Source organism: Pseudochaenichthys georgianus, chromosome 21 (genome assembly GCF_902827115.2).
Source record: "Pseudochaenichthys georgianus chromosome 21, fPseGeo1.2, whole genome shotgun sequence".
NCBI classification, from domain to species: domain Eukaryota; kingdom Metazoa; phylum Chordata; class Actinopteri; order Perciformes; family Channichthyidae; genus Pseudochaenichthys; species Pseudochaenichthys georgianus.
The window spans coordinates 7,155,310-7,180,564 of record NC_047523.1 but is presented as its reverse complement, the minus strand read 5'-3'; the positions used below and the strand labels follow the sequence as shown (position 1 = coordinate 7,180,564).

The 25,255-nt window shown below is 42.6% G+C and overlaps 1 protein-coding gene across 1 annotated transcript in view; it reads right to left on the bottom strand.

The window, feature by feature from the left end:
• The window catches only part of tns1b (tensin 1b), a 252,364-nt gene that overhangs the window by 23,146 nt on the left and 203,963 nt on the right, over positions 1-25,255 (bottom strand). The window contains 2 exon segments of the mRNA XM_071207064.1: positions 2,223-2,303; positions 3,670-5,175. Coding sequence (XP_071063165.1) covers positions 2,223-2,303; positions 3,670-5,175 — 1,587 coding nt within the window.

Below are 25,255 nucleotides of genomic sequence, written 5' to 3'. Positions count from 1 at the left end.
TCCGTGCTTTGGAACAAGATGAAGGTTATTGGGAAAAGAAAGGACATTACAATAGGGATAAGAAAGGGTGGGACAATAGGGGTAACACATTCTGAGTTGTTGTTTGCACTGAGGAGGTTTACCCAGTGTTTCTTTCATAGTGTTACTTTGTTCTTATTGTTTAAATTATGTTACTGAAAGAGATGGTTGAATAGTATGTTTATTAAAGAGGCCCTCTCATGCTCACTTTCAGGTCCATATTCGTATTTGCTGCCTGTACTGAGACTGTAGACTCTACTGTCTCCATGCTTTAATGTTCAAAAAGCTTTTTATATGTATCATACTGCCTGTGCTGCAGCACCTCTTTTCACCCTCTGTCTGAAACCAGAGCCCAGTCTGCTCCGATATGTTAGCTGGCTGGCTCGGCTGTGATTGGTTAAACACTTAGAAATGTCCCGACCCTTAGCCTATTACGTACAATGTGTTGGAGCGCTAGCCAATAGAAGCCTGAGTGTTACGCGGTGATGTCGTTTTGTTACAGAAGTAAACAAAGGAGTCCAATGGGGAGGGGTTTCAGGCAAGGGGGGGGGGGGGGAAATCATAAAAGGGCCCCTTTAAAATGTGACTTAAGGCTAATGTCAGTTAAGGCATACCCTACGAGCCTGACGATAAGAGCAATTTGAAAATATTGATATGTCCTTCCCTCAACCTTACTTTGAAGTGAGGGTGTAAACACCTGGCCACATATCTCTGAGGAAAATATATTGATAGCAGCTGTGAAAATTCCAATACTCAGGAATTGATGTTCGCTGCCATTGCCAGTCTATCTAAAAGACATCCAGTTAAAAGGTTTAACTCTCTCAAAACGTCTTTGTGTTTTGTATTACCATTATTAGGTTATAATTCATTGGGAATCAATGTACGTATTATATATATAGCTATATGTAGATGTTTTGTTTTTACATTTTAGAAATAAATCAATGATATATAAGACCCGATCATGCCACCTGTTATGACGCTTGATTTATCTCCATCTCCAAATGTCTTGGTGTTGGCAGGGTGACGGTTAATACCTCCTGGAACTGACATCTTTGCAAAGCATGCAGTCAACACACCCAAACAGAAACACACCCTCCAACGTGCCGAGGCTATGAACTGAGAACCAGATGTACCCACGATGCATTGCTCAGCAGCAGTCAAACACTGCGCCGTTGCCTTAGTGACGGCGCTAATGGTTTCCATCTGGGATCGCTGGAGATTCTCAAGGTCGGATATTTCTAAGCTATTTCAAATCCAGTCATCATGAGGATAATCAGGGTTGATTCCAAAAACATAAGTATGATAGGTGAGGGAAACCACGGTGTCCAAATGTGCACACCTGCAGCTACAAAAAGCGTCAGTTAAGGTAAGAAAAGGGGTTCCTGGTAAGATCAGATCATTAACAGCTTTTGGTTTGAAAGTCTTAATGTGGCGTTTCATTTTCTAAAAGGAATTGCAGTGAATTGTATTTATAGAACAAGAAACGTCACCTTCATTCCAACTTCAGTTGCATCACTGAAAACGATATGGCCGTCTGCGGTAAAGAGGCCGGGCTGGCCCCCGACACTCGAGGGCCCTAAACAGAACAATCCTGTCTGCATTGTGGTTGCCGTCTCCCAGCGGACACATACTGTTTTAGTGAAGTTTCCAACTAGGACTGTGGTCCTTTTCCTGGATTCCGTGTCCTTTGTGTGGCTTTGTAAATCTTCAGAAACAGTACAGTGAGTGAAAAAAGCCACATTGAATGAAGCCAGTGTTTCCTGGCCTCTGTATTGTTCCTGACTTTGGCAACATGGATCTTGTGACATACACTCTCCTGGCCAGGGACAGAGCTTCCTTTGTGCCTCCCCTGTCTCGTTCTTGTGAAACTTTAACATTGTTTTTTTCCCCACTAACCTTGAGGTAAAAAGCTGTTACTCAGAGCAAACAGGAGAGAAGGGTGAGTATGTACCCAGAGGGGAGTCATTGGTTAGTTAGTGTGCAGACCCAACGGCAGAGAGAAAGTGTGTTCAAACCCAAACACACGTGTGGCTTAGGATAGGGCATTCACTTGTTAATATGACATGAGAAATGATTCAAGGCAAACCACACCGCACTCCAAGGCAAAAGCAGATACAGACTTGACTACTGGAAGGAACACTTGAAAAAGGACCTCTCCTTTTTGGTTTTTAAGTGTTCCTTCAGACAGGATGGGAGAAACGAACCCGAGAAGGAGTGAGAGCGGCGGTGCTCAGACTGAGGAGAGGTCATGCTGGGGATGACACTTTGGACACGAGCCGAGTACTCTGGGTAAACAGATGAAGGATGATGAGAGAGAGAAGAATGATGATGACAAAACTAAAGGAAAAAGGAAACAAGCGAGACAAGGCCCGCCTGTGAATAGACACGGAGATGTTCCCTTGATTTAAAGACAATTCATACGAAAGTTGATGTGGAAGGTTGATGTGTACGCCCAATCTAGGACTTTCACAATAGAAGTAAAACAATATTGTCTTAAATACTTTGAATAAATCATGGAATAGGAGGAATTCAATTGATACAGGAAGTAGAACCAACACAACAACAAATCCCTACACTTCATACTCCTAATGGTGTTAAACTAGCATGTATTTCGTAGTGTGAATATTTACATTGAATTGGCTGTAATGTGAAGTTGACCGTATTGTTTGTTCTATAAAACCTCTTTCTGCCGCTCGTTATCTGAGGGCTCTGCTTTGTGTTGACTTTCTTGCTGCCCAGCAGGATGTCTGATGTGCTTATCTAGGGACAGTCAACCTGCTGGACTGCAGAGAGCACTTCCTGTTTGAGCCTGAGGGATTGGGGCTGATGAGGTGACATTCAGGAAATGAGATTAGCACAGAGCAGCGGAAAGACGTGTGTACAGTGTGTACATTACACTCAGTACATGTTCTGTTCGACATGTTCTGCCACAATACAAATATTATATACAACTGGTACTATGAATAATACCTAGTAAAATGATTTGGCATTTAGTATTCAGCAACGACACATTGTTGTCTCTACTGGATAAATATTAACCATATGTAGATCATTATAATGTGATACAGCCAACATTCTGTTTTGGGCAAGGCCTCAAAAATGTTGGACAACAGATTGGTTGTACAATCAAAATGATACATGGCTCGTTTCAAAGCAGAGGAGTCACACATACCTGAGAAAAGTATTGCACACATTGCAGGTAGAATTATAATTAAACAGCTTAATACCATTATTATGACATGAAAAAAAGGTTAAGTGATAACATATTTCAGTCATAGTGTTTCTACCGAAAAGTCAAAAAGAGCAGCAGCTTCTTGTTTTATTAAAGCATTGCGAACGGGCAAACCAAGGATTATATCCAATATTCCCCAAGACTGTGCCGCTATATTCTCAGATAATTCTTCTTTGTTAAATATACTGTAGGCCAAGGTCAATGCCCTCACCTAAAAGGCTGGGGCAGTGAACAGTGGACATATTGGATTTTAAGATGTATTTTGCCTCGGGCAAACATGTTACCATTCCTGGCAGACTATATGAATCTGTGAAATCACGTAAAACATCTAAAGACGCAACCTGCTGCTGGATGACATATACTGCTTTCTTTAAATAAAAGGTCATACGTAGATTCATTGAATTAATGTTGGATCTTACCTGCCACTCTTTGGGCCACCAGACCTTCAACGTTGAAAACTTCATCCTGCTCACTGTCTGTTGGCTGGGGTGATGCTGAGGCGGCATTGGGGCTCCACTGGGGCTCAGCGACCTCCGCAGACTGGGACAGTGTGCTTGGTGGATAGTTGCTGATGGGCTTGAGCTGGATGTGACCAGCTACAGTGGGGTAGGCTAGTGAGGGAGGACTTGTCACATCCCTTTCAGATGAGTAACTCAGAGATCCCTGGACAGGAGCAGGCTCCGGCGTCCTCGGCTTCCCAGGGGACATCTGGCCCGGGGACGAGTGGCTGGCCAGGCTGGACATGGGGCCAGCAAAGTGGCTATGAATGGCTGAGTCAGCCTGTGTGGAGGGCCTGGGTTGGCTCTGGGAGAAGGACGGCTGGGTGGTCACTACAACACAGTTGTCCTGCAGTGGAGCACTTTGGGACTGTGGCACCAGCGTACGGCCTGGTTGCAGATCCATCATGAGGAGATTAAGGGTTTCAATAGATTCCTCAATTTCATGCTGGGAAGCGCTCTGGCGGTTAGGGAATTGTGGGAGGCTGTGGTGGCTGGACATCACCACCGTAGAAGGAGGTTGACTGAAGGTGAGTCCTTCAGTCACGGGCTCCTCTGTTACACCAAACTGCTGCCACACGTTGAGCCTGCGCTGGACGGCATCCCTGCTACTGGTGGTGCGGGCTGGAGCTTGAGGCAAAGAGTTTTGCTCCGCTTCAAACGACTGAGAGCGGAACACATTGCCGTTCTGCTTAGCCGTGTAATAACCCGAGGATGGGGCGGACTCACTTTGGGTCAGAGTGGCGGACGTTTTGGGTATGGTCGTTTCTAGAGGCTTTTCTGGGGCACTGCGCTCCAGGTACGGCACATGCTCCTGGCCATTGACAATCGGCTCAGGCTGGTAGTAAAGATCAGCTGGTGTAGCCCTGCCATCTGTGGAGGAGAACGTCCCCAGACTGTCCACAGTGTGTCCCTCCTGACTGGTAGGCATGTCATCGTCCAAAATGTCTGTCTCACGGTCAATGCTGCCGTGCCCGTTGACATGGACCTGGGCAGGCACCAGGTGAAGCATGCCTCCAACCGTGGAAGCCGGCAGGGACAGGTAGCCCTGGCGGTGCATGGGCCCCTCCAGGCCACTCAGCAGCTGCTCGAGCTCCTGCTTCTCCTGGGGACTGATTGGCTGTTGTGCAGGTGGTTCTTGTTGGTGGACCAAGGGTAGCTCCTCTCCTACAGCAACGTGTGTCCGGCTCACTGTGGAAGCCTGCGGAGCTGCTGCTGCTGCCGCTTCATCCGTTCGGTCAGTTTTGATTGAGGCAGTAGAGTTTCCTGAGTCGCTGCTCACTGACAAGGCATGGTCAACCGCAGGTAGGGCGTGTTCCACCGCAGATGGTGGCAGGCCATTCGCTGTGACTGTTCCTTCCACGGACTCCTTTTTGCGAACTTTGGCGTAGAGGCTGCCATCCAAGGGTCCTTCAGTGTGGATGAGTTCTAAAACAAAGAATGACAGAGAGTCATTAGAATCAGATTAATCCACATACGACACTTATTCCGCTTTCGAAACCCTTTCATTTACAACCACCCACGTATTTTCAGAGCCACAGAACTGTGGCAACAACTGAAATAAATGTTCACTCCTCTAAATAGAATGCATGATTCATCAACACACTAAAAAGAAAAGAATAAGGAACTATCATAAAGAGAAGTAGATGTGTTGGGGGATTGAGTGGGCATGGCCAAATGAAACCCTGGCTTCGATCCACCTTTCTACCAGCTTCAGGAAATGAGCAGCATCCGTGGCATGCACTGTGGAAAAAGCTATGAAATCACAGCAGCTTGCCTTACACTGCCTTCTCAAGCCTATTGGTTTAATATGTACCACCTGAGGAACAACGGGCATGATACATGAGGGTTCAGTTGAGGATTTAATTTGCTCATGATGAAAATAAATGATTGAATGAACACCACTGACTATTAAACTTCAAATGTGTTAACTCATGAACCCGGAAGGACTGCTGCAACGTAGATAGATTTACCGAACACAAATGCACATGGTGTACACTCATGCTTTTACACTTTCACACACAACCCCACCCAAGTCCAGTGTAGACGACGTAGGGTGCCCCGATCAGAAGAATGTAGTCATCACTGGAAAATCAGCATCATTTACTAAGGAAGGCCTGGAGGCTTTTCCTGGCCTTCGAAACCCAAAAGCTCAACACACTGAGAGTCACTAAGCAGGTTGACACACACACACACACACACACACACACACACACACACACACACACACACACACACACACACACACACACACACACACACACACACACACACACACACACACACACACACACACACACACACACACACACACACACACACACGCACACACACACACATACTTGTTTCCCTCCCTTCATCCTGCGTTCTGATACAACCAACACAGCGCATCAATGCAGACAGATTTATGTCTCACATCTCAAGACTCACAACTCCCTAAAGTCACTCCTACACACCATTTGGTAAACGTCTGTGTGGTGAGGCATTCAATAGCACAACAATACCTTTCCTACTCTACTGCCCATTAAAGTTCCCAAGAAAAACTCATAACTCATGATGAGGCATGTCTTGATAAAACTAATCAGACTCTACCGCTGGGAAAGGAGCTGCACAAAGAAGCCGTCTGTGTCTCGGTAACTTCTAGATGTCTCCATCTGGGCTTTAGTGAATACGGGCCTCTGTAATGGAGCTCGGTGGGCGTACACAGGCAGGGCACTGCTAGGTCTCCTTGGCTGGCCGGGGCAACTTGCCAAGGGAATGGCGCACTTTAGTTCGTGGCTGCACTGTTGGAAACCAATCTGGTGGTTCTTGGTTGCAGACAAACACAGCGTATGTTTACTACTACTTATCCGTTGGTGAGTTGACTTTGATCGGTGCATTGGTGGACCACGAGTGGGACAGAACCACTATGGTATGGCTATTGGTGGACCACGAGTGGGAAGAAACCACTATGGTATGGCTATGTCTAGACTGATAATGGCCTGGAGCAATATTGCTTGCCATTTGGTCGGTTTGTATTAGTTGCAGTACATTCAAATTAAATGCACAAAGCTACAGCGTAGAAATGGCAATGAAATTCTTCTGACCTGAGCTCCTCCAACAATGCAACAAATATAATAAAATACAAAAATACAAAATAAAAAGTAGTGCAAAAAGTCTATATACATGTCAATAGAATATAGGATGTGTACAAGAACAGAATATATTATTAAATAATGTAAATTAAGACAACATTAAATACGGCCTATGCAGCACAGTATAAGTTAATACCCATGAAAGAACAGATAATAATCCAACAAATTGATGCATCATGATGCAAACTTTCAGATTCGGCTGGCAAGTCAATGCTTTAGCTGCGAAGACTAGAGGCTTCAGACAAGACATCATTACACATTTATATAGTATCAAGTGTGGGGCTCTGGATGCATTTCGGTGCACTTGAGCAACACACACACACACGCACACACACACACACACACACACACACACACACACACACACACACACACACACACACACACACACACACACACACACACACGCACTTATCCATCAGCCGTGAAGATAAACATAGACATAAGTCGTGAAAGAAGAGTCCGCGCTCACTTTCTCCATTTCAGTACCGTTATAATCCCGTGCCACTCAAGTCAAATGTGACTTTTGAGCAATTAAGACCGTTAGCCGCACAGCTTACTGACTTAAAGCCTGACGACACTTGAACAAGTTACCTAAAAGTAGCCGAAGAGAATATTAGCAGAACACCTCAGCAGAGTCCCTACCTGTGAGAGCAGCGGACGATGTTACTGTCCCAATCTAAGATGAGTAGAGCCCTTCCACGCAGAGCAGTGGACACCGACATGAGAAGAGCCCTGCGGAGTAGCCCCCGGGGTGGGACATGAGGGAGTGCGTGGGGTGAGTTAGTTGTGTTCCTTCTCAATAGCTGTGTGTCCGGATCAGAGAGCTACTGCTGCTGTCAGTGGCTCGCAGCAGTCTAAAGGCTGAGTGTGCGTATGTGGGAGGTCTAACACTACAGCCTGTTGGACGGTGTATGAGAGAGGTGGGGGGTGGGGGGACGGACGGATTGAAATCCAAAGTAGAGTTTGACAGGATGACATCAGTCCCTTTAGGTTTGGCTCCCTAACACACCTACTTCCTGGATGTCAGTGGTGGAAAGTATAATAACCCAAGTACCATACTTAAGCAATAATAAGCCATAATTACAAAATACTTGAGTATTACATGTTATGCTACTTTATACTTCTACTGCTCTACATTTTTGAGACAAATATTGTAATGTGACTATTAAAAACATGTGAAATGCTTATGAGATTACATGGAGCACTACTGATATATAAACACAACCCAATACATTAAAAGTATATACAATTGGCTCCACAAATGCTTTTCCATGTAATTGTAGTAACACAAATGGATAATATTATATGTATTATATGATGATGAAATACTGTGAAAATAACTGTACTGCATATTGAGAACTTTTACTTGTTTAGCTAATAACACTGCTGTACTTCTACTACTAACATTTTGAATTCAGGATTCTTTCTTGTAATGAAGTATTGTTACTGAAAGACCCTTTATTCCAATAATTGTGTCTACACATTGCAACAGGCTTGTGTTCTTTAAAAGGGCTGCAAAGCATACTCTCATTTGGAGAACTAAGCCCTTTCCTTGTTAAAAGGACACAGAGATGCCCGTCTTTTCGCACACTGGTGTCGAAAGCACACATGTAATGGAAACAGTTACTTGGTCCAACAACAGTCATTTAACAAGCTCTCTCCGAGCCAGGAAGAAACTCCACCCGGCTGCAGGCAGATGGAGAAAACAGAAAAGCGTAGTGGGTCAAAAAGAGAAATATAAAAGAAAGTGAGTGGGCTGCTGATCTGAGAGGCTCATTGTTGTACTGGCAAAGACACAACATGAAAGAGTCCGATGGAGAACATTTACAGCAGTCGTTGGCTTGGACGGAACATACGCACACAAAACCCAACCTGTTTTCCCACTGGTGGAAATAGTTGAGTTTATATCACCTTACCATCTGCTCACAGTTACTTGACTGTAGCACACCACAACGTAGAACAATTCCACAAATGTCACTTTGGCTGATGGTTTGGCTTTGGCCTCCACAATACTTTCTTTTCTATTATGTCCCTATGTCTCGAGCAGATTTAATGGAACTTATATGATTGTAGATTACTGTTTTCCCTAAATGAATTTACACACAATTCTACCCTCACATCCTTCCCCTGGCCTCTCACTTTATTCTTACGTGAGGATGAGGGTAATGACTGCGATGATGCCAGCTGTTTTCCTTTGGTCCCTCTCTCCTATCCAACGAAAGCTCGATCCACTAGTTCGTGTCTTCACTTTAGACGCAACGTGACTCTTGAGCGAACGGCAGCACCCCCATTTGTACTACAGGAAATCCAATCTGTCACTTTTTACGCCAAGCAGACTATTTATGTTGAGACTGCTTCTGTGCGCGATGCTATGTCTGCTTGCTGTTTTCATTCGGTGGAAATGAACACGCGTAAGCCTCCGCAAATAACCTCTGACGGTGTTCCTTCAGGTGATAAGAAAGGGCATATGTATGTGTGATATCTTTCGGTGTGTGTGTGTGTGCACGTCTGGGAGTTTCACCATGCTCCCCAGGAGGGACATACTTGCTCTGTGATCCCAGGCCCATTAGAGAGGAGAGAATGTCTGCTCTCAACCCTATCGCCCTGAACAATTATACAACAGCAGGAGGAGTGGACCGTGTGGGACCAGTCTGGAGTGGACCGTGTGGGACCAGTCTGGAATGACCCATCGCTACCTCCTCCCCATTAGAAATGCCTCAGGGTTAGGTGTTCAAACTGTTCTCTCAGATGTTAAACGTCTAGACAGACACAAATAATTGCAGACTCACAACAACGTTCATCAGAAATGAACTCTGCGTGGTAGACCTAAAGTGCTGCCCGATATGCGAAGGTTTCGTCGGCCAGATGGTGCAACTGTGTGACCTCTTGATCTTTAAACTTAGCGCCCTGACCCCTGTGGCAGAATATCCCCTTCACAGCAGAAATAGCATGTTTCCCCACCGACGCACAAGTGCTACCCTGAGCTCGTGTATGTATGGGCATTCCACGACACTCGAGGGTACGTGTCTTTAATGAAAAGCGATGATGAAACCTGTTGTGAGAATGTTCCTTGAGGTGTAAACTGCTGCGAGCCCTAATCGTCTGACACAAATAAAGCTCTTAGTGTGTTTATGTTCAGAAGCCTGAGAGAATGACGAGCTTCAGACGTTCTACATGGTGCCATATTTGGCAAACGTTAATGGATGAAGTATTGATTTGGCAACACAGCATGTATGTACTGTGAGAGGGCTCAAACTCAGCTGTTACAGTAATACTGTGGCCTTGTGAATGATCGACCAAGTGGGTTATTATGTCGTCTGATGTGGGTTTATTAAGTGAACATCAGAATAGATTAATGAGTTCAATGTAATGTCTTTTGGGTTTGGACTGAGAAATCAAAATATTTAAAAGGTACTTGACTTTGAAACTCAGATCGACATTTCCATGATTTCCTAAAAGGTTAATGACCAAACTATTAATCTAGAAAGTAATTTTCAGATTAATCCTTAATTAAATTAATTATGTGCATCCCTGTAACCCAATACAGATGTGTTACAAAATAATAATCTGCCAAATGAGGCCAACTGCCAATGATGACAAAGCAAGAACTTCAATTCGATTTGGATGGGAATTCTAAGTACATTAGAGGAGAAGCTTAAAAGGATACACAGTATGTTTAAATACAGTTTAGGTATTGCCAACATCAGTAGCGCCAAAGTGCTTCGTCAGATGTAAGTACAGGAACTCGTTCTATCTTAATAAACACTTTCCCCGCAGCTCATTAAATATACATCACTGTGAATCCATTTGTGTGAGTGCAAAGGCGACAGGACTGGGGAAACAAAGGCCAAGGTCATGGAGGGTGTTTTGGAACAGGGGATGTTCTGTTCACCTTTAAACTGGCCAACACTGCCCTGTTGCTACAGGTAGGCTCTCATTTGCATTCCATACCAGGTCAATCACAAAGGGATTCTACATCCTTGCTGACCACCAAGGGGTCAAGAGCCTTCAGCCACTCTGCCCCCACAATATGGACTCACTCTCAAACTTAAAATCCTGCCTGAAAACCCACCTTTTTAAACTGGCGTATTCTCATAATTCCTCTAGACCAGTGGTTCTCAACTGGTCAGGCCTCGGGACCCACTTTTTACTTGGTCAATACATTGCGACCCAACATTTGAAGCACTCAAATCTATTCAACAAAAAAACGTGCTGTAATATATACGCTTTTCAGCATACAATATTAATACAAGTGAAGTACAGTGCATATATCCCTTCACAGAACTAAAGTATGCTTTTAAAAAAGGTTTAATGAGATGATGGAATCAAAGCTGAACTATATAAAAAGGCATACATGCTGAAAACCCAACCCCAGGAGATTTTTAGAAATACTAACATAAACTATGCATTCTGGTACACTCTGAGAAGAAAATAAATACATCTATTACTACCCGACATATTAATAATATTTGATGCCATTGTTTGTTTTTCACTTTGTTCTGACATCTTGCTGCGAGAAGAGTAAAGAGGAGATAGTCTGTGTGACTTACTTTAAATTGTGGGTAAGGGTAGACAGCTCCCATTGTTCTGTGACCTGTCAGTCATCAGACCGGGAGTCATATTTCATTATGTGTTCATTTGTATCTGAAGTTGTACCCATGGATGTATAAAGAAGAGTTCTACCGCAAAGTTATTCTCCGTGGGGACTTCCGGCAACATTCTTGATTCTGATTGGCCAGAAGACTCGAAAAAACATCAGCAAAGATATTTTATAGAGAAGGTGATCACTACGTGACAGAAGTCTTCAAAACCGTGTATGGTCTCCGGTACTTCCAGTCCAACGCTGACTGCATGCACAGCGTTAGAAAATCGGGCCTTCAAAATAAAAGTTAGATTTCCCCCCCCCCAAAAAAAAAAAAGAATTCCAATTTCTTTTTTTGTTCTTCACTCACAGACCCACTCGAAACGGGTCCGCGGCCCACTTTTGGGTCGCGACCCACCAGTTGAGAACCACTGCTCTAGACTGATTGTTGTTTTTAAGTCTTTGTTTTTTAAGTCTCAAATTACTGTTTGACCTTCTTTATTGCTTGTTTTTAATTATGCTCTTTAAGGTGTCCTTGAGAGCTTTGAAAGGCGCCCATTAATAACATGCATTATTATTATTATTAAAGTCAATTTAAAAAAAAGTCTCTCTCATATCAAAGTGTATCGAGATAAACTGCAGTACTCAGAAGCAAGTATTGGTCAGAGGTCCGGACTATATTTAGCATCAAATACTACTGAAACAACCAAAACTACAAAGACATAACTATCACACATATCTTATGCCAATTGTTTGCACGGACACAACCAATACACACAAACCACGTGCTAATGTTAGACATAGACAGAACACACACCATGTGCTTTATATCAGCCAGACAGATCGTCCGTGCAGAGCCTTATGTTTCACTCTGGATGAGGTTGGGCTTCAGGAAAAGTCATCAGCGGTCGTTAGCAGCGTAGGGAAAATCTTGAGAGCTAAATGAGGAGAGAGTCTGATGAGCTGACTGTAGCTATCTGGCTCTCGAGGTGAGGAGACGCTTTGATTGGCTAGCTCACGTTAGCTTTGGTCTGGAATGAAATAAGACAGAGCTACGTGATTTGCACAAAGCCTTAATAGCTTCTGCAGAACCTTCTCAGAGCAACTTTTGTTAGCTCCTGTGCTAATCAACGTTGTGGTCAATTCCTCCGACAAGAACAGGCCTCTGACCAGATACTTCTCCTTATCAGAGCTGTTTCAATGTAATTCTACATCCTTGCTTGAGCTGTCAATATTATTATTGGGAGTTATGGGATCTAGTACTTTGGGGTGTCCCAAATGCAAAACATTCACAGATTGGCCGAAAGACAATTTGAAGATCAAGGCGTGAGGGGAAGAATAAACACTGACAGTAATTGTCCCAATCTAAGAGGTATTTCTCAGGCCTCTGGTGGTCTTTCTGTACAAGAATAACATTTAAGTAGCAGTGGTGGTCCAAAGCTTCCCAGCCTGTTTAAAGTATTTCTTGACAGGGATATGTTTTTAATGACATCACCCCTGCGAGATGGAGTTCATGACTTTATGAGCTGTTCATGAGCACTCATGAAACATTCATGAACAACTCATATGTTCACTTGTCATGTTCATGAACCAACATTCTTAAAATGCTCATGAACCATTTTAAAGAGCAGTTCATGAAATGTTTATGAACATTGTTCATTCATATAAAGTTCCTGTTTTGCTCATGACAGACTTTTATGAGCAATTTATGAACTTTTCATGATCCAGCCAATCACAACATTATAATTAAAACCCCAAAAAGTATTTCATGAACTTTTCATGACTATGAGCATTTCATGAATTTTGGATGATTGTGGCAAGTTCAGAATATTTGTGAATATTCATGAGCATTTTATGAACTTTTGATGATCAGTGTGATGTTTTTAAAGACCTCTTGAATATTCATCTACTATTTGAACATGTCTTTCTTTTTTAAAACTTTTAATCTTAAAACAAAACAATAGTGAATTTGAAACTGAACATTATCTGTATTTATTTTGGTGACATTCATATCATTTTATGGTTTATCTGTACTGTTTGAGAAGCAGTACGAGTAAGTAGCGCCAAGGTGGAACCTTTGGCAGGTGAGCGGTGACATCTGGGTTATTTTAGGGGGGACACTTCCGCCCCCTCCTCAGAAGCAATCCAGACGATCAACCGGATCCTGTGTATAATTATTGCTGCTCCACTTTTCTGTTTTCTACAGGTCAGTACATAATGAAAATGATCGATGTTAACTTGTGTGAATTAGATATGATGTTGGAGATGTTTAGGAGAGTGTGTCAGAAGGTTTTGAGCATGTTTGACATAGTAACGGTATTTTAAAAATACTAAACTGTCGGCAACAATAGATGCCATTTTCGCGGGCTTCAGCCGCACCTGGGTAAATGTGACCTGAGCGAAGGCTCGCAGGCAGGTTAGCTGCTGCGCACGGGTAATATGTTTTGTTTACCTGAGTGCAGTCTTGCAGGCACATTGCCTTGTTTTTTTGTTTATTAACATTGACAGTGTATTTTTGTGATCTCCATAATATGTTATATTTGGTAAAGATAGATATATTGATTGAAAGTATTATTTGATAGCGTTATGTGTTTATAGATAACAACCTGTCCTTCACTGCAAACATAGCTGCTACAACCCGCTGCTGCAGATACACGCTTTACAACATCAGGAGGATGCGTCCCCAGCTGACCCAGAAAGCCATGCAGGTTCTGGTCCAGGCTCTCGTCATCTCACGCCTAGACTACTGCAACTCCCTCCTGGCTGGTCTACCTGCATGTGCCATCCGACCTGCAGCTCATCCAGAATGCAGCGGCTCGTCTGGTCTTCAACCTTCCTAAATTCTCCCACACCACGCCGCTCCTCCGCTCCCTCCACTGGCTTCCGGTAACTGCTAGAATCCACTTCAAGACAATGGTACTTGCGTACCATGCTGCGAATGGATCTGGCCCTTCCTACATCCAGGACATGGTTAAACCGTACACCCCAGCACGTGCACTCCGCTCTGCATCAACCAAACGGCTCGCTGCACCCTCGCTGCGAAGGGGACCCAAGTTCCCATCAGCAAAAACACGTGGGTTTGCTATCCTGGCTCCAAAATGGTGGAATGAGCTCCCCATTGACATCAGGACAGCAGAAAGCTTACACACCTTCCGGCGCAGACTGAAAACTCATCTCTTTCGACTCCACTTCGAGCAATAGAACTATTAACAAAGCACTTATGGACTGGCTTACCTAAAGCCAGTTGAGTAGCACTTGAAATGTTTTGGCTCTATGAAATCTGATGTACTTTATGATTCTGTTTTCTTCAAGTTTGTATTTTGTTGGTCGAACGCACTTATTGTAAGTCGCTTTGGATAAAAGCGTCAGCTAAATGCAATGTAATGTAATAATTTATATTGACTATGTTGAATTTCTCCTTGAGATACAGTAATTGACTGTGACAGACAGATAACTTAAATGGAGAAATGTGATGTTTGTAAAGTTCAGCTATTTGAATGTAACTGTGTACTTTGAATTTTGAATAAGAAGCATTCCAGACGATCAACCGGATCCTGTGTATAATTATTGCTTCTGCACTTTTCTGTTTTCTACAGAAATCATTTATTGTTGCTGTGGTACCCAAGCTTTTGGGACCCGTAACAAAAAATGTTGTGCAGCTGAGTGTCAAGAACTGCTTCAAATAGTGATAGGATTAATTATAGTGCTCCACCTGTATACATGTATGTTTGTTTGTTTGTTTGTTAAATTTGAGTAAAGTTCCATTGTGATTGACATAATTGTTGTTTTCTATGGTTGCCAATTGACCCACAGTCAGTGGTTCATGAACAGTTCATGTACATGAACAGTTCATGAACATTTCATAGCCAGCCATTGAATTATATTCAGTGACTGGGTATGAACTGTTCATGAACGGTTCATGAAGTTGTTATGAACAGTTCTTGATATGTTCATGAACAATTCTTGAAATGTTCTTGGTTGAAAACTGAATATCCCTACACACTCACTGAAAACTCCATTTCATGAATTGTTCATGAACCTGCCTAAAACCATATTCCATGAATTGTTCATGAACCATTCCAGCACAGGAGTTTCATGAGTAGTTCATGAACTGCCCTAGTGCCATTTAATGTTCATGTCACTTTCATGAACAGTTCATCAACTTTGTTATGAGCTGTTTATGAGCTGTCCATGAATATGGTTCACTAATATTTCATGAACTTTTCATGACAAGTTCATGAACAGTTCACTATCATCTCACTGGGGCAGCTCGCAAAGGACAATCCTCTTTTTTCATGGTTTCCCTCCCATTTTCCCCCAATTCGGAGGAGCCATCTGTCTGTAAACAAGTTCATTTTACTGCCGTTTAGTCTCCCTGTTGGCCTGCACAGTGCGTCATTTCTTTGCACCTGCCAGCAAAGGCCTAAGAGATAACCAAGAATGGAAAAACACTTGCAGAGATTATAATTGTAGGGACATGGCTATATATTCAATGGAACATGAATACCCTAGATGTACAGCTAGCAGGGGCTAACTTCATCCTAAGCACATTTAAGATACACAATGTATAGAATTGGAATTGGCTGGTGTCTATCTCTTGATGTTACTAGCAGTATAATGGCCATTATAAGACTGTTTTCAATGTTTCATGTGAAGCTAAGAAAACAGTGTTATGACAAAGACCAGGAAAGGATGGTGCATGAATAGAACGCTATATAAAAAGAAAGATAATAACAAAGCGGGAGAAGCCAGTGTCCCCAATGGAGCCTAAATGAAAGACTTGGAGTTCATGCTTCGTCCCTTTTTCTTGTAAAGCTAATTTCCCGTGTCCATCCACCCCTTGGCTCAGGAGGGGTCTATTCGGTACACTGAGTGACCCATGCAGGAGGATACACCGGGCCAATAATACGCCCTCGGTGCCTGATGAAGAAAGTACAACACTTGCTCTTTGTTTCCCTACTTGTTTTTCCGAATGTCTTGATTCCTACTGTCTGCTTCGAGAGGGGTTAGGGCAGTGGTTCTCAAACTTTTTCTGTCATGCCCCCCCTTTGGAGAAAAAAAAAAGTCGGGCCTCCCCAACACAAGTCAGGCTAAGTGGCGGCGCTAGAAATTTATTTTGGGGGTTCTGTGGGGTAGCTTGACGTTTCATAGAGGGTGCTCAAACATTTAGGGTTTCCCATTAATGTACCGGGCGCTACAGTGGAAGTTTCTACTGCAACACTCCTCACGCAAATACACAGTTTACCCACGACTGTTACAATGCAGGTTAGTAAGCAGGGGTAAAGAGCTATTTGTATAGGTGGTGTGTGGACCTCACATAGGGGGGTCCGGGGGCAAGCTCCCCCGGGAAGATTTATTTTTAAATATTGAAGTTAAAAGCATTAATCTGGTGCACTTTGAGAGCAACATGAAGAGATCTATGGATACCTCTCTCAACACATATGAAACAGAACTGGAAACAGATTTACTTTTTCTTTATGGATATTTTACAAATTACCCTTTTAAACTGTATTCTTGTTTTACTGTCATATAGTATTTCATACCTGTTCATTTATTCTCTTATTTTTTTTATAACTATAATGATCATATAAACATGTGCCTCGGAAATAATTGTTTACATTAATGGTGACCAAAACATTTGAGAACCACTGAGATAACACTCGCGCACACAAAATGGCTCGTTCCACACACACACACACACACACACACACACACACACACACACACACACACACACAGAGCCGAGCTTTAATGAAACACAGAGACCCAGACGTAATAGTACTGCATCATATTATTTTCGAATCAATAATCTTTCAAATTATGATTTTTTTTTTTTATAACAATTTTTCCTCCTGGTCTCTCGCGCCCCCCCTGGCATGCCCCACTTTGAGAACCACTGGGTTAGGGGGACTAGTTACGATGCTACAGATGTTTGACTGCCCGCTGGAAACACTCGCAGTTTACTTGAGGTGACTGCATAACAGCAGTTAAGCTACAAAAGCTCGGCTTGCAAACTGAATAGTGGGGAATTTACCACACACATAAATGTCATATAGTGATATATTTCATCCACAAGAGCTGTTGAATTAGATAAAGTGACTTCAAAGATACTCCTCTCTAAAGTGCAAACACATCAATACTGGGTAAACGATCGTGTGACAAGCGCTTGTAGGAAGTGATGATGATTAGTAACGGCTCTGCTATGGCAATACAGCCAGATCAGCTGTGTGAGGGAGGGAGGAAAAAATAAAGAGGAGGAGAGGATGTCTGGCCAACAGCTGGAGCAAAGCTGGCGGTTAAGGGGGAGAAAGACCACTCGTTTATTTCCTCATATCCATACTTTTTTCGCTGTGAAATTACGATGTTATGGATTTGTGTATAACAAAAGTCTGTCTGATAAGATATGACTATATTTGGTGAGGCACACAAACTCTTCCAACATGCCATGACTGTCGCCTAGCAAAAACAGGGTCCAAATGGGGACACTTCACAACACAAGGCACTTGTTCTCTCCTTGAGTCCAATGCAGTCTTCTCTGGAAGGCCTCTATGTTTCTGTCTTGGCTGTTATGCAATCGGAGTTGCGCAAAGTTTGGAGTCAAAGCAATCTAATCAGCCCGAAGCCTGGGATCAGCCTGAGGGAGCGCGGACGCCTGCTGCCAACACAAAGGACCAGACGTCTCACCTCTGCGTCGTCTTAAAGAAACGCTACGGCCACTGACACCGTCTTTGATTGAATGAGATCACATTCCTATGAAGTGAGTTGGCTCTTAGCATTGGCTAAAGAGTGTCAGCAGATATCACGGGACGCGGACATCTGCTGTCCAGAGTTCAAGCTCAAATCAATTAACACGGACGTGTGCGAGTTAACCTCATTTTCATTTCATCATGACACATCTCATCTGGAACAGTATGGCTAAATTAACAACATCCGCAGAATGGGTTCACGCAACACACTCTCATCTTGCTGAAGGAGCCATTAGCAAGATGCTAATTCCAGATTGAATGTAGCTGACCCTGACCTCCTCGTTGTGGGGGGTCAAGAAAGAGAGTTTCAAAGGATCATAAGCACAATACCTACAGCATAGTTTTGACTATGAACATGTTCAGTCTCAGGCTCCTCCAACAATGCAACATAGGATATACTCAACATAAAAGTAAGAGACATAAAATAGTGCAATAAAATAGTGAAAAAGTGATTCAAGATGCTTTGAGTAAGTTGTTGGACCGTATCCCTTCATATCGTACCATACCATATCTCTATATCAATTCAAGCCTCAAATTATACAGACTACAATTTGTTGACAATGGTACTTGGGCATGAAAAGACCAGATGGACACATTGCGTTGAGGATCTTCAGATTAGTATATAGATTATTATTTTGAGCTAAGGATAGCTGACAAACCAAGAGAAGTCAAATTCCTAATGCACAGGAATAATTCAAAGCGTCATCATTCAACAGAGCGTATATCTGGAGTTCCAAACGTCTTTATTTCACTGTTGGAAATGTACTGCGCACCCAGCTCTTGAACCAGTCTCTGGCCAACGCACCATTGGAATCCCAGTCATCCGTCGGGCGAACACATCCACAGCAGTGATATCATTCTGTTGCCTCAACATCGATCTCCACCAAGATTATGCAACTCCTCACCAAACCCCACCCTGTCTGGTGCTCCGAGGGAACACACACACAGACTTAACTTTGACTTTACTCGTGTGAACGCCACTGTCTTGCTACAGGAATGTAACAACAAATAGTCTGTGCCCAAGAGGTCAAGCATGGCCGACTCAACCTTTCTGTTGGATAAGTTACAGCTGTGGGACTGGAACACAGACAACTCCCTCTGACTAATGTGTACGGGATCAAAGAGGAAGCATCAACCTCCTGCAGAGAAAGTGCCACACAACACACACACACACACACACACACACACACACACACACACACACACACACACACACACACACACACACACACCACACACACACACACACACACACACACACACACACACACACACACACACACACACACACACACACACACACACACACACACACGCACGCACACACACAGCTTCTTCCCGACACACGATAAACAGTAATTGAAAAATAAGCTTCCATAGAGACATCAAGCAGACAAGAGACAGTGCCTGAAAACTTAATTTCACAGAGTTCAAAATACTTTATGCACATTTGAATGATAATAGTGATTTATTTAAAACTTATTTTTGTAGTTTTAGACATTATTTATCTAGATCCGGAAGCATACTACATTTATAACACGAAGTTGACCACAGATGAACCAGGAAGTAAAACTGAATGTTTGTGTGACAATATCATAGTTTTTAAGTGTGAAGTATGGAGGATGCTTACAACGCTATGATCATCAGCGTATACTTGTGTTTTTTGTCAGTATAGATTTTAAATATCTTAATTAAATCTTAGCAATTAACTTGGTAGGTCGAATGCTAGTATTATCACACATGGGAATTATGGTCAAAACTACAGAAATAGAGCTAGTAGTTATACATCGGAATCCCACATAACACCACTGAAAAGCCCTTGAGACTGCAATGTGCCAAGCGTCCTCATCAGCAGTGGAAACAAGTAACTGTATGGGATTACACCTCAAAGTGCTGTCCATGTGAGCGTGGTCCAATCAGGTCAAACAGGTCAAACACAACGAGGCCAAGTGTTAGGATAATAGGCTACCTGCTGATGCCAATAAGTCATTTAGTACATTTCCCCATAAAGACAAACAAGTTTCAGGTTCTCTGAGCATGCTACTCACATGTCATGGAAGACGTCAATGTGTGACTGCTTAAAGAAAAGCAGGCTGGACAAAGGTTTCACGCCGAACCCTTCAATAGCTATCAGAGATTAGATTCACCAAAGAACACTCAGAAAGTGTCTGTGCTGAGCAGCAGCATGCACAGCCCCACACTGACATCCTCCTCCTCCTCCTCCTCCTCCTCCTCCTCCTCCTCCTCCTCCTCCTCCTCCTCCTCCTCCTCCTGTGTACCAAAGAGCTTCACAGTGTGTGTCTTTAACTCCTCAGACTCCACAGAGGAGAGAGAGGATCTCTCAGGACTTAACGAGGAAGTTAAGAATGGTATTAAATGCCAGTTTTAGATTGCTTTAACACGGCCAGAACTGTGAGTAAACAACTAAGGAACATGTGCTTTAGAAAGTGAACTCTTTGTGTTGTGGTTTTTCCAAAGCTATGTCATCCTCCTAATGAAGAGGTGCGGTACAAAACAAAGCACACGCATTGGTCACATAGCGTAAATGATACAAATGTATTGGATCAATCTGAACGAGTTGCCGAAAACCCCTCATCAACCCTAACGTTTGACCAAGTGTGACTTCTTATTTGTTTTCCAGTGTTGGGGAAATGATTGCCAAAGAGTCTCAGTCTTGTGAAATCTGTCTAAATAACTCCCTAATTTTTTCAAAATATGTATCATGGTTTGTTTTTCTTTCTCCTCGTGTTCCAGAAATGCAGTGGGATACCAGCTGTGTCAATCACTCAAGCTAACTTGTAAACAAAAACACAACAGTCCATCATTTTCCACCAGACTCTCAATTTCCACTGACAACGATGCTCCACCATCGGCTTCTACGAGAGCCTTGCTTCAAGAAATGTCTCCTTTATAACCGATGACCAGTGGCGTTTTAATATGTGCAAAAGTGGTGGGGCACAAACAACTTAGATGTCTATATATAAGCTTCTGCAGTGACGTGCAGTGAGGTGCATGGCTGGTGAGGCACTGACTCTTCAGGTTTACATTTTCAAAAGCTTTTTTAGTCTGATGCTTCAAATAATTTTAAACAGAGAAAAGGATACCCAACAAATGTAATTTTATCATTTAAATATTGAATTGTTCTCTCTTAGTAAGATCCCATTTTCAATAAAATGGCGGTCTTACCTTGACTTGAAGATGAAGTCCATTTGCCTATCCTTCTGGACAAACATCTCTATTACTTTTTTGTAAAAGTCCTCCTTATCTTCTTGTAGTTTCAAAAGTCTATCATAAATCTAATCGATAGATTTATGATTTGACAATGATAAAAGTAGGGTAGACATGTGGATATTAACCGGCTGAACAAAACGTGCAGTTATCAAACAGGTTTGTTTCCCACAGATCTTATTTGGAGCTATTTTCTAAAATCCTATGGAGAAATCTCATTGCTTTTTTGTCGAGGGAAGCCATGCGCAGTTTACTTCCTGGTTTTAGGACGCCTCACTGCAGCTCTCTCGTCTTCTCGTATGGTGGGGATGTCAGCTCACTGCCCCTATGGTCATTATTGTTTTGCCTCACACATTGAATAGAAAAAGACTGAGCATGCGCAGTGTAGTTTTTATAGTCACCGTTCACTTAGACAGTCAGAGGGAGGGGAATGATCGGGTTTTGTCCCACATGGCTCTAAACAGCTCAATAGGCACACACTGTAGACCAGAGATGGGGACTCGAGTTCGTGACTCGGACTCGAGTCGCACTTAAGTCGCACACAGAGACTTCAGACTTGACTTGGACTCGTGTTTTGGGACTCGTGAACAATCATTGTGTTTTCTATTTTTGGCGTATTAACATTAACATCATGGTGACACAATGGCGACCGGCGGCACACCTGCGGCTGTACCGCTTGTAATTAGGTTCAACTATAAAAACTTCGAACAAAACGCCGGCGGCACCAACAAAAGGAGCACACTGCAAAGTCTGCAATATCAAAATCAAGGATGCTGGCGCAACAACGTTGAATTTCATCAGGCACTTGAAAACTCACCTGGAGAGGTCAGTCACATTAACGCATGGACGGTTAGCAAACATGTTTAGCTCAGCATCAGCTATGTAATGTTAGCTTAGCTTGCTGCTAGCTTTGTAACTGAATATTTGAAAAGATTAGAGAATGTTTGCTTGTCACACTTGTTTGAGTTGAGTGGCGTTGACATCCAACTCTTGACATGACACAAAAAAGGTCGGTAACGTTAATCATTACGTTCCGCTGCCACCATCCACTGGCTAACGTTAAATGTAGAAAAATACATAGTTACATACATAAATACATCTGTGGGTTTATAGGCAGGCTACAGGTTTATTGTTGACCACGTAACGTTAATGTTACAGGTTTATCTGGTTACCATGACACTGGGTTTGAGTGAGAGGATAGAGGAATATGTTTATTAATAGTAGACTTAAAATATGTCATTAGAGACCCAGTGTAATTAAACAATACGGTTGCAGAGGTCAAATTTTAACATTTGTGTCCACTGGCCAAATGGCTAGCCTAGTGAATGTTGAAATGTTACCAGCCACTCAATAGATTGCCATTGTTATTTGTGGCTGGTGCGTGCAACATACAGTACTACCAGCCACTTGCATGATTTACCAGCATGTGGCTGGCAAATGGTGTTAATGGTAGATATCTCTTTTGGAACAGGTTTTAATATCACCAGTTCAGTATATTTCAGTTACTTGTTGCAGTTGTTTGCATTTAGCTAAAGTGTGATGTTTGTCCTCATATTGCATTGCAATAGCCTGTTTAAAGTGATCATATAACAAACAACTAATCAGTACTGATACTGTATGCTAATAGATATAGGAGTGATAATAACACAGTAAATGCTTTGAATTTCTTAGATATAGCGTGCAGTATTCTTAACAGACTGGATAGCAGCAGACAATAGAAGGCTTATTACAACCAGAAGAGACATGAGACTTTTATTTTTTAGAGACTTGAGACTTGACCAAGTCTCACCCCACAAAGACTTGAGACTTGATCAAGTCTCACCCCACAAAGACTTGAGACTTGACTTGGACTCGTGACCAAAGACTTGAGACTTGACTTGGACTTGCAAAAAAAGACTTGTGAACATCTCTGCTGTAGACACTAATTAGAAGAACGCAGACTAAAACAGCAATGTACAGACAAATCAGATGATTAAACATGATCGTAAAATATATTTTAAGATGCATTCTTTTTGCATTTGTTTGTAATTATTATTTGAATACTTTCTGCTGACACTAGGTGCGGCTGTGCAGTTCAATATGATGTAATCAGTACACCTTTCTCCAGCTGCTTTACAATGTTTGGATGTTATGAGCCAGCTGGTGGTCAAATAGCTGATACATAAGCCAGTCATTGAAGAGCTTAACACCTTAATACCATCCAACATACTATTGCCAACTAAGGGGTTGGCCAAAAAACACATGTCTGGTACGTTACCTTGTGAAGTGAATGACATACATCAGTTTTCCCTGGAATCTTATACACAGAGGATATCAAAGGACTGTTGCTGCTCAATTGCAGTGGTGGGAAGTAGTTTTACTCTTGTACTAAAGTCAATCTTTGAGGTACTTGTACTTCGTTGTTTTCCCTTTTATGCTACATCACACTTCAGGTCAAGGTCAAGGGCGGCTCAACCGGGGGGCAGCTGCACCCCCCCACTGTAGAGCATTGCCCCCTCAGCTGCCCTCCTAACTTTTGTGTCCCTAAAACTGTACTTGTAGAAACACACCTACATTATGTCCACAAGCTTCTCAAGCAACGAAACAAGCAGTTCATTAATTAAAAGTGAATCATTCTAAATATCATCTTAGGCCCGTTGAAAACGTAGCTACGGCCCTGCATTAAACTGCGGAGCGGTGTTCACACAGACCACGGCTCACATACTTTACCGTCAAACTGGATCTAAACACAGCTGCCTGTGTGCGTTTCATAAATACTTTCTGATTGTATATTTATTATAGGCTAGCTACTTATTAGCCTAACGTGTAAAGTTATACAAGCATTTGTACCAGTGCTTTTCACAAGTAGACTCTTGCAGGCCAGAGTATACTGTAGGAGTGATTCAACAACAACACAAAGACATATCTGAGAAGTGATCAGGAAGAACAGAAAGAGGAAAAGGAAAAGAGAGTTCACTGAAGAGACCAGGAGGGTCAGAGCAGGAGGAAGAGGAGGAGATGAAGAGACCAGGAGGGTCAGAGCAGGAGGAAGAGCAGGAGATGAAGACATTAGTGAAGAAGAAGACATGTATGTGAGGAATAAAGATGAAGTGTCAGAAAGAGGGCCAGAGGCAGGGATCATGAGGCAGAGGAGACTCCAGCTGGACCACATGGTATGTTCTTATTCTCCTTACATACATATTCCATTACAGCAGCACAATCTAGCAGCTCTTAGTACTGACACATATGTATTGAAATGTGTTGCTGCACAGGTCACCGTTAGCTCTCTTAAGAGATGGGTGATGTCATTTGTGTACTTAATTATAACTAAGTACTTTTACTGTACTTACAGTAAACATAATTCTAGGGTATCATGAGTATTTTCTGCTGTTTTATACTATATTTTAGTTTGTTTGTCTGAACAATAAATATATATATATAATAAATAGGTTATATATACAGTATAGAATACCACGTCTGTCCGCCCTCCCATGCCACCCCATGTCAAATGTTCTAGAACCATCACTGATAGAGGTATATTCTAAAGATTTGTGTAAAAGGTGACTTTAATTGTGTTAGCATGATGTTTTGGATATGTTTTCTTATGTTGTTGCAAGGTGCGGCCATGACACTAATCCCTATGCTTACGCTCACCCACAGAAGCTGTTTTCAAGGAACAAAACACAATGAAAGTCAACATCAATCTTTGGAAACCAACAACCACACAGACAGCACTTAGCCAACGTTGATCCCAACAAAACATTGGCCCTATAATTTTGAGCTTTATTCAATGCCTCGATAAGCTAAGAGGAAAAGGCTTGTTGTAAGTAGCATAG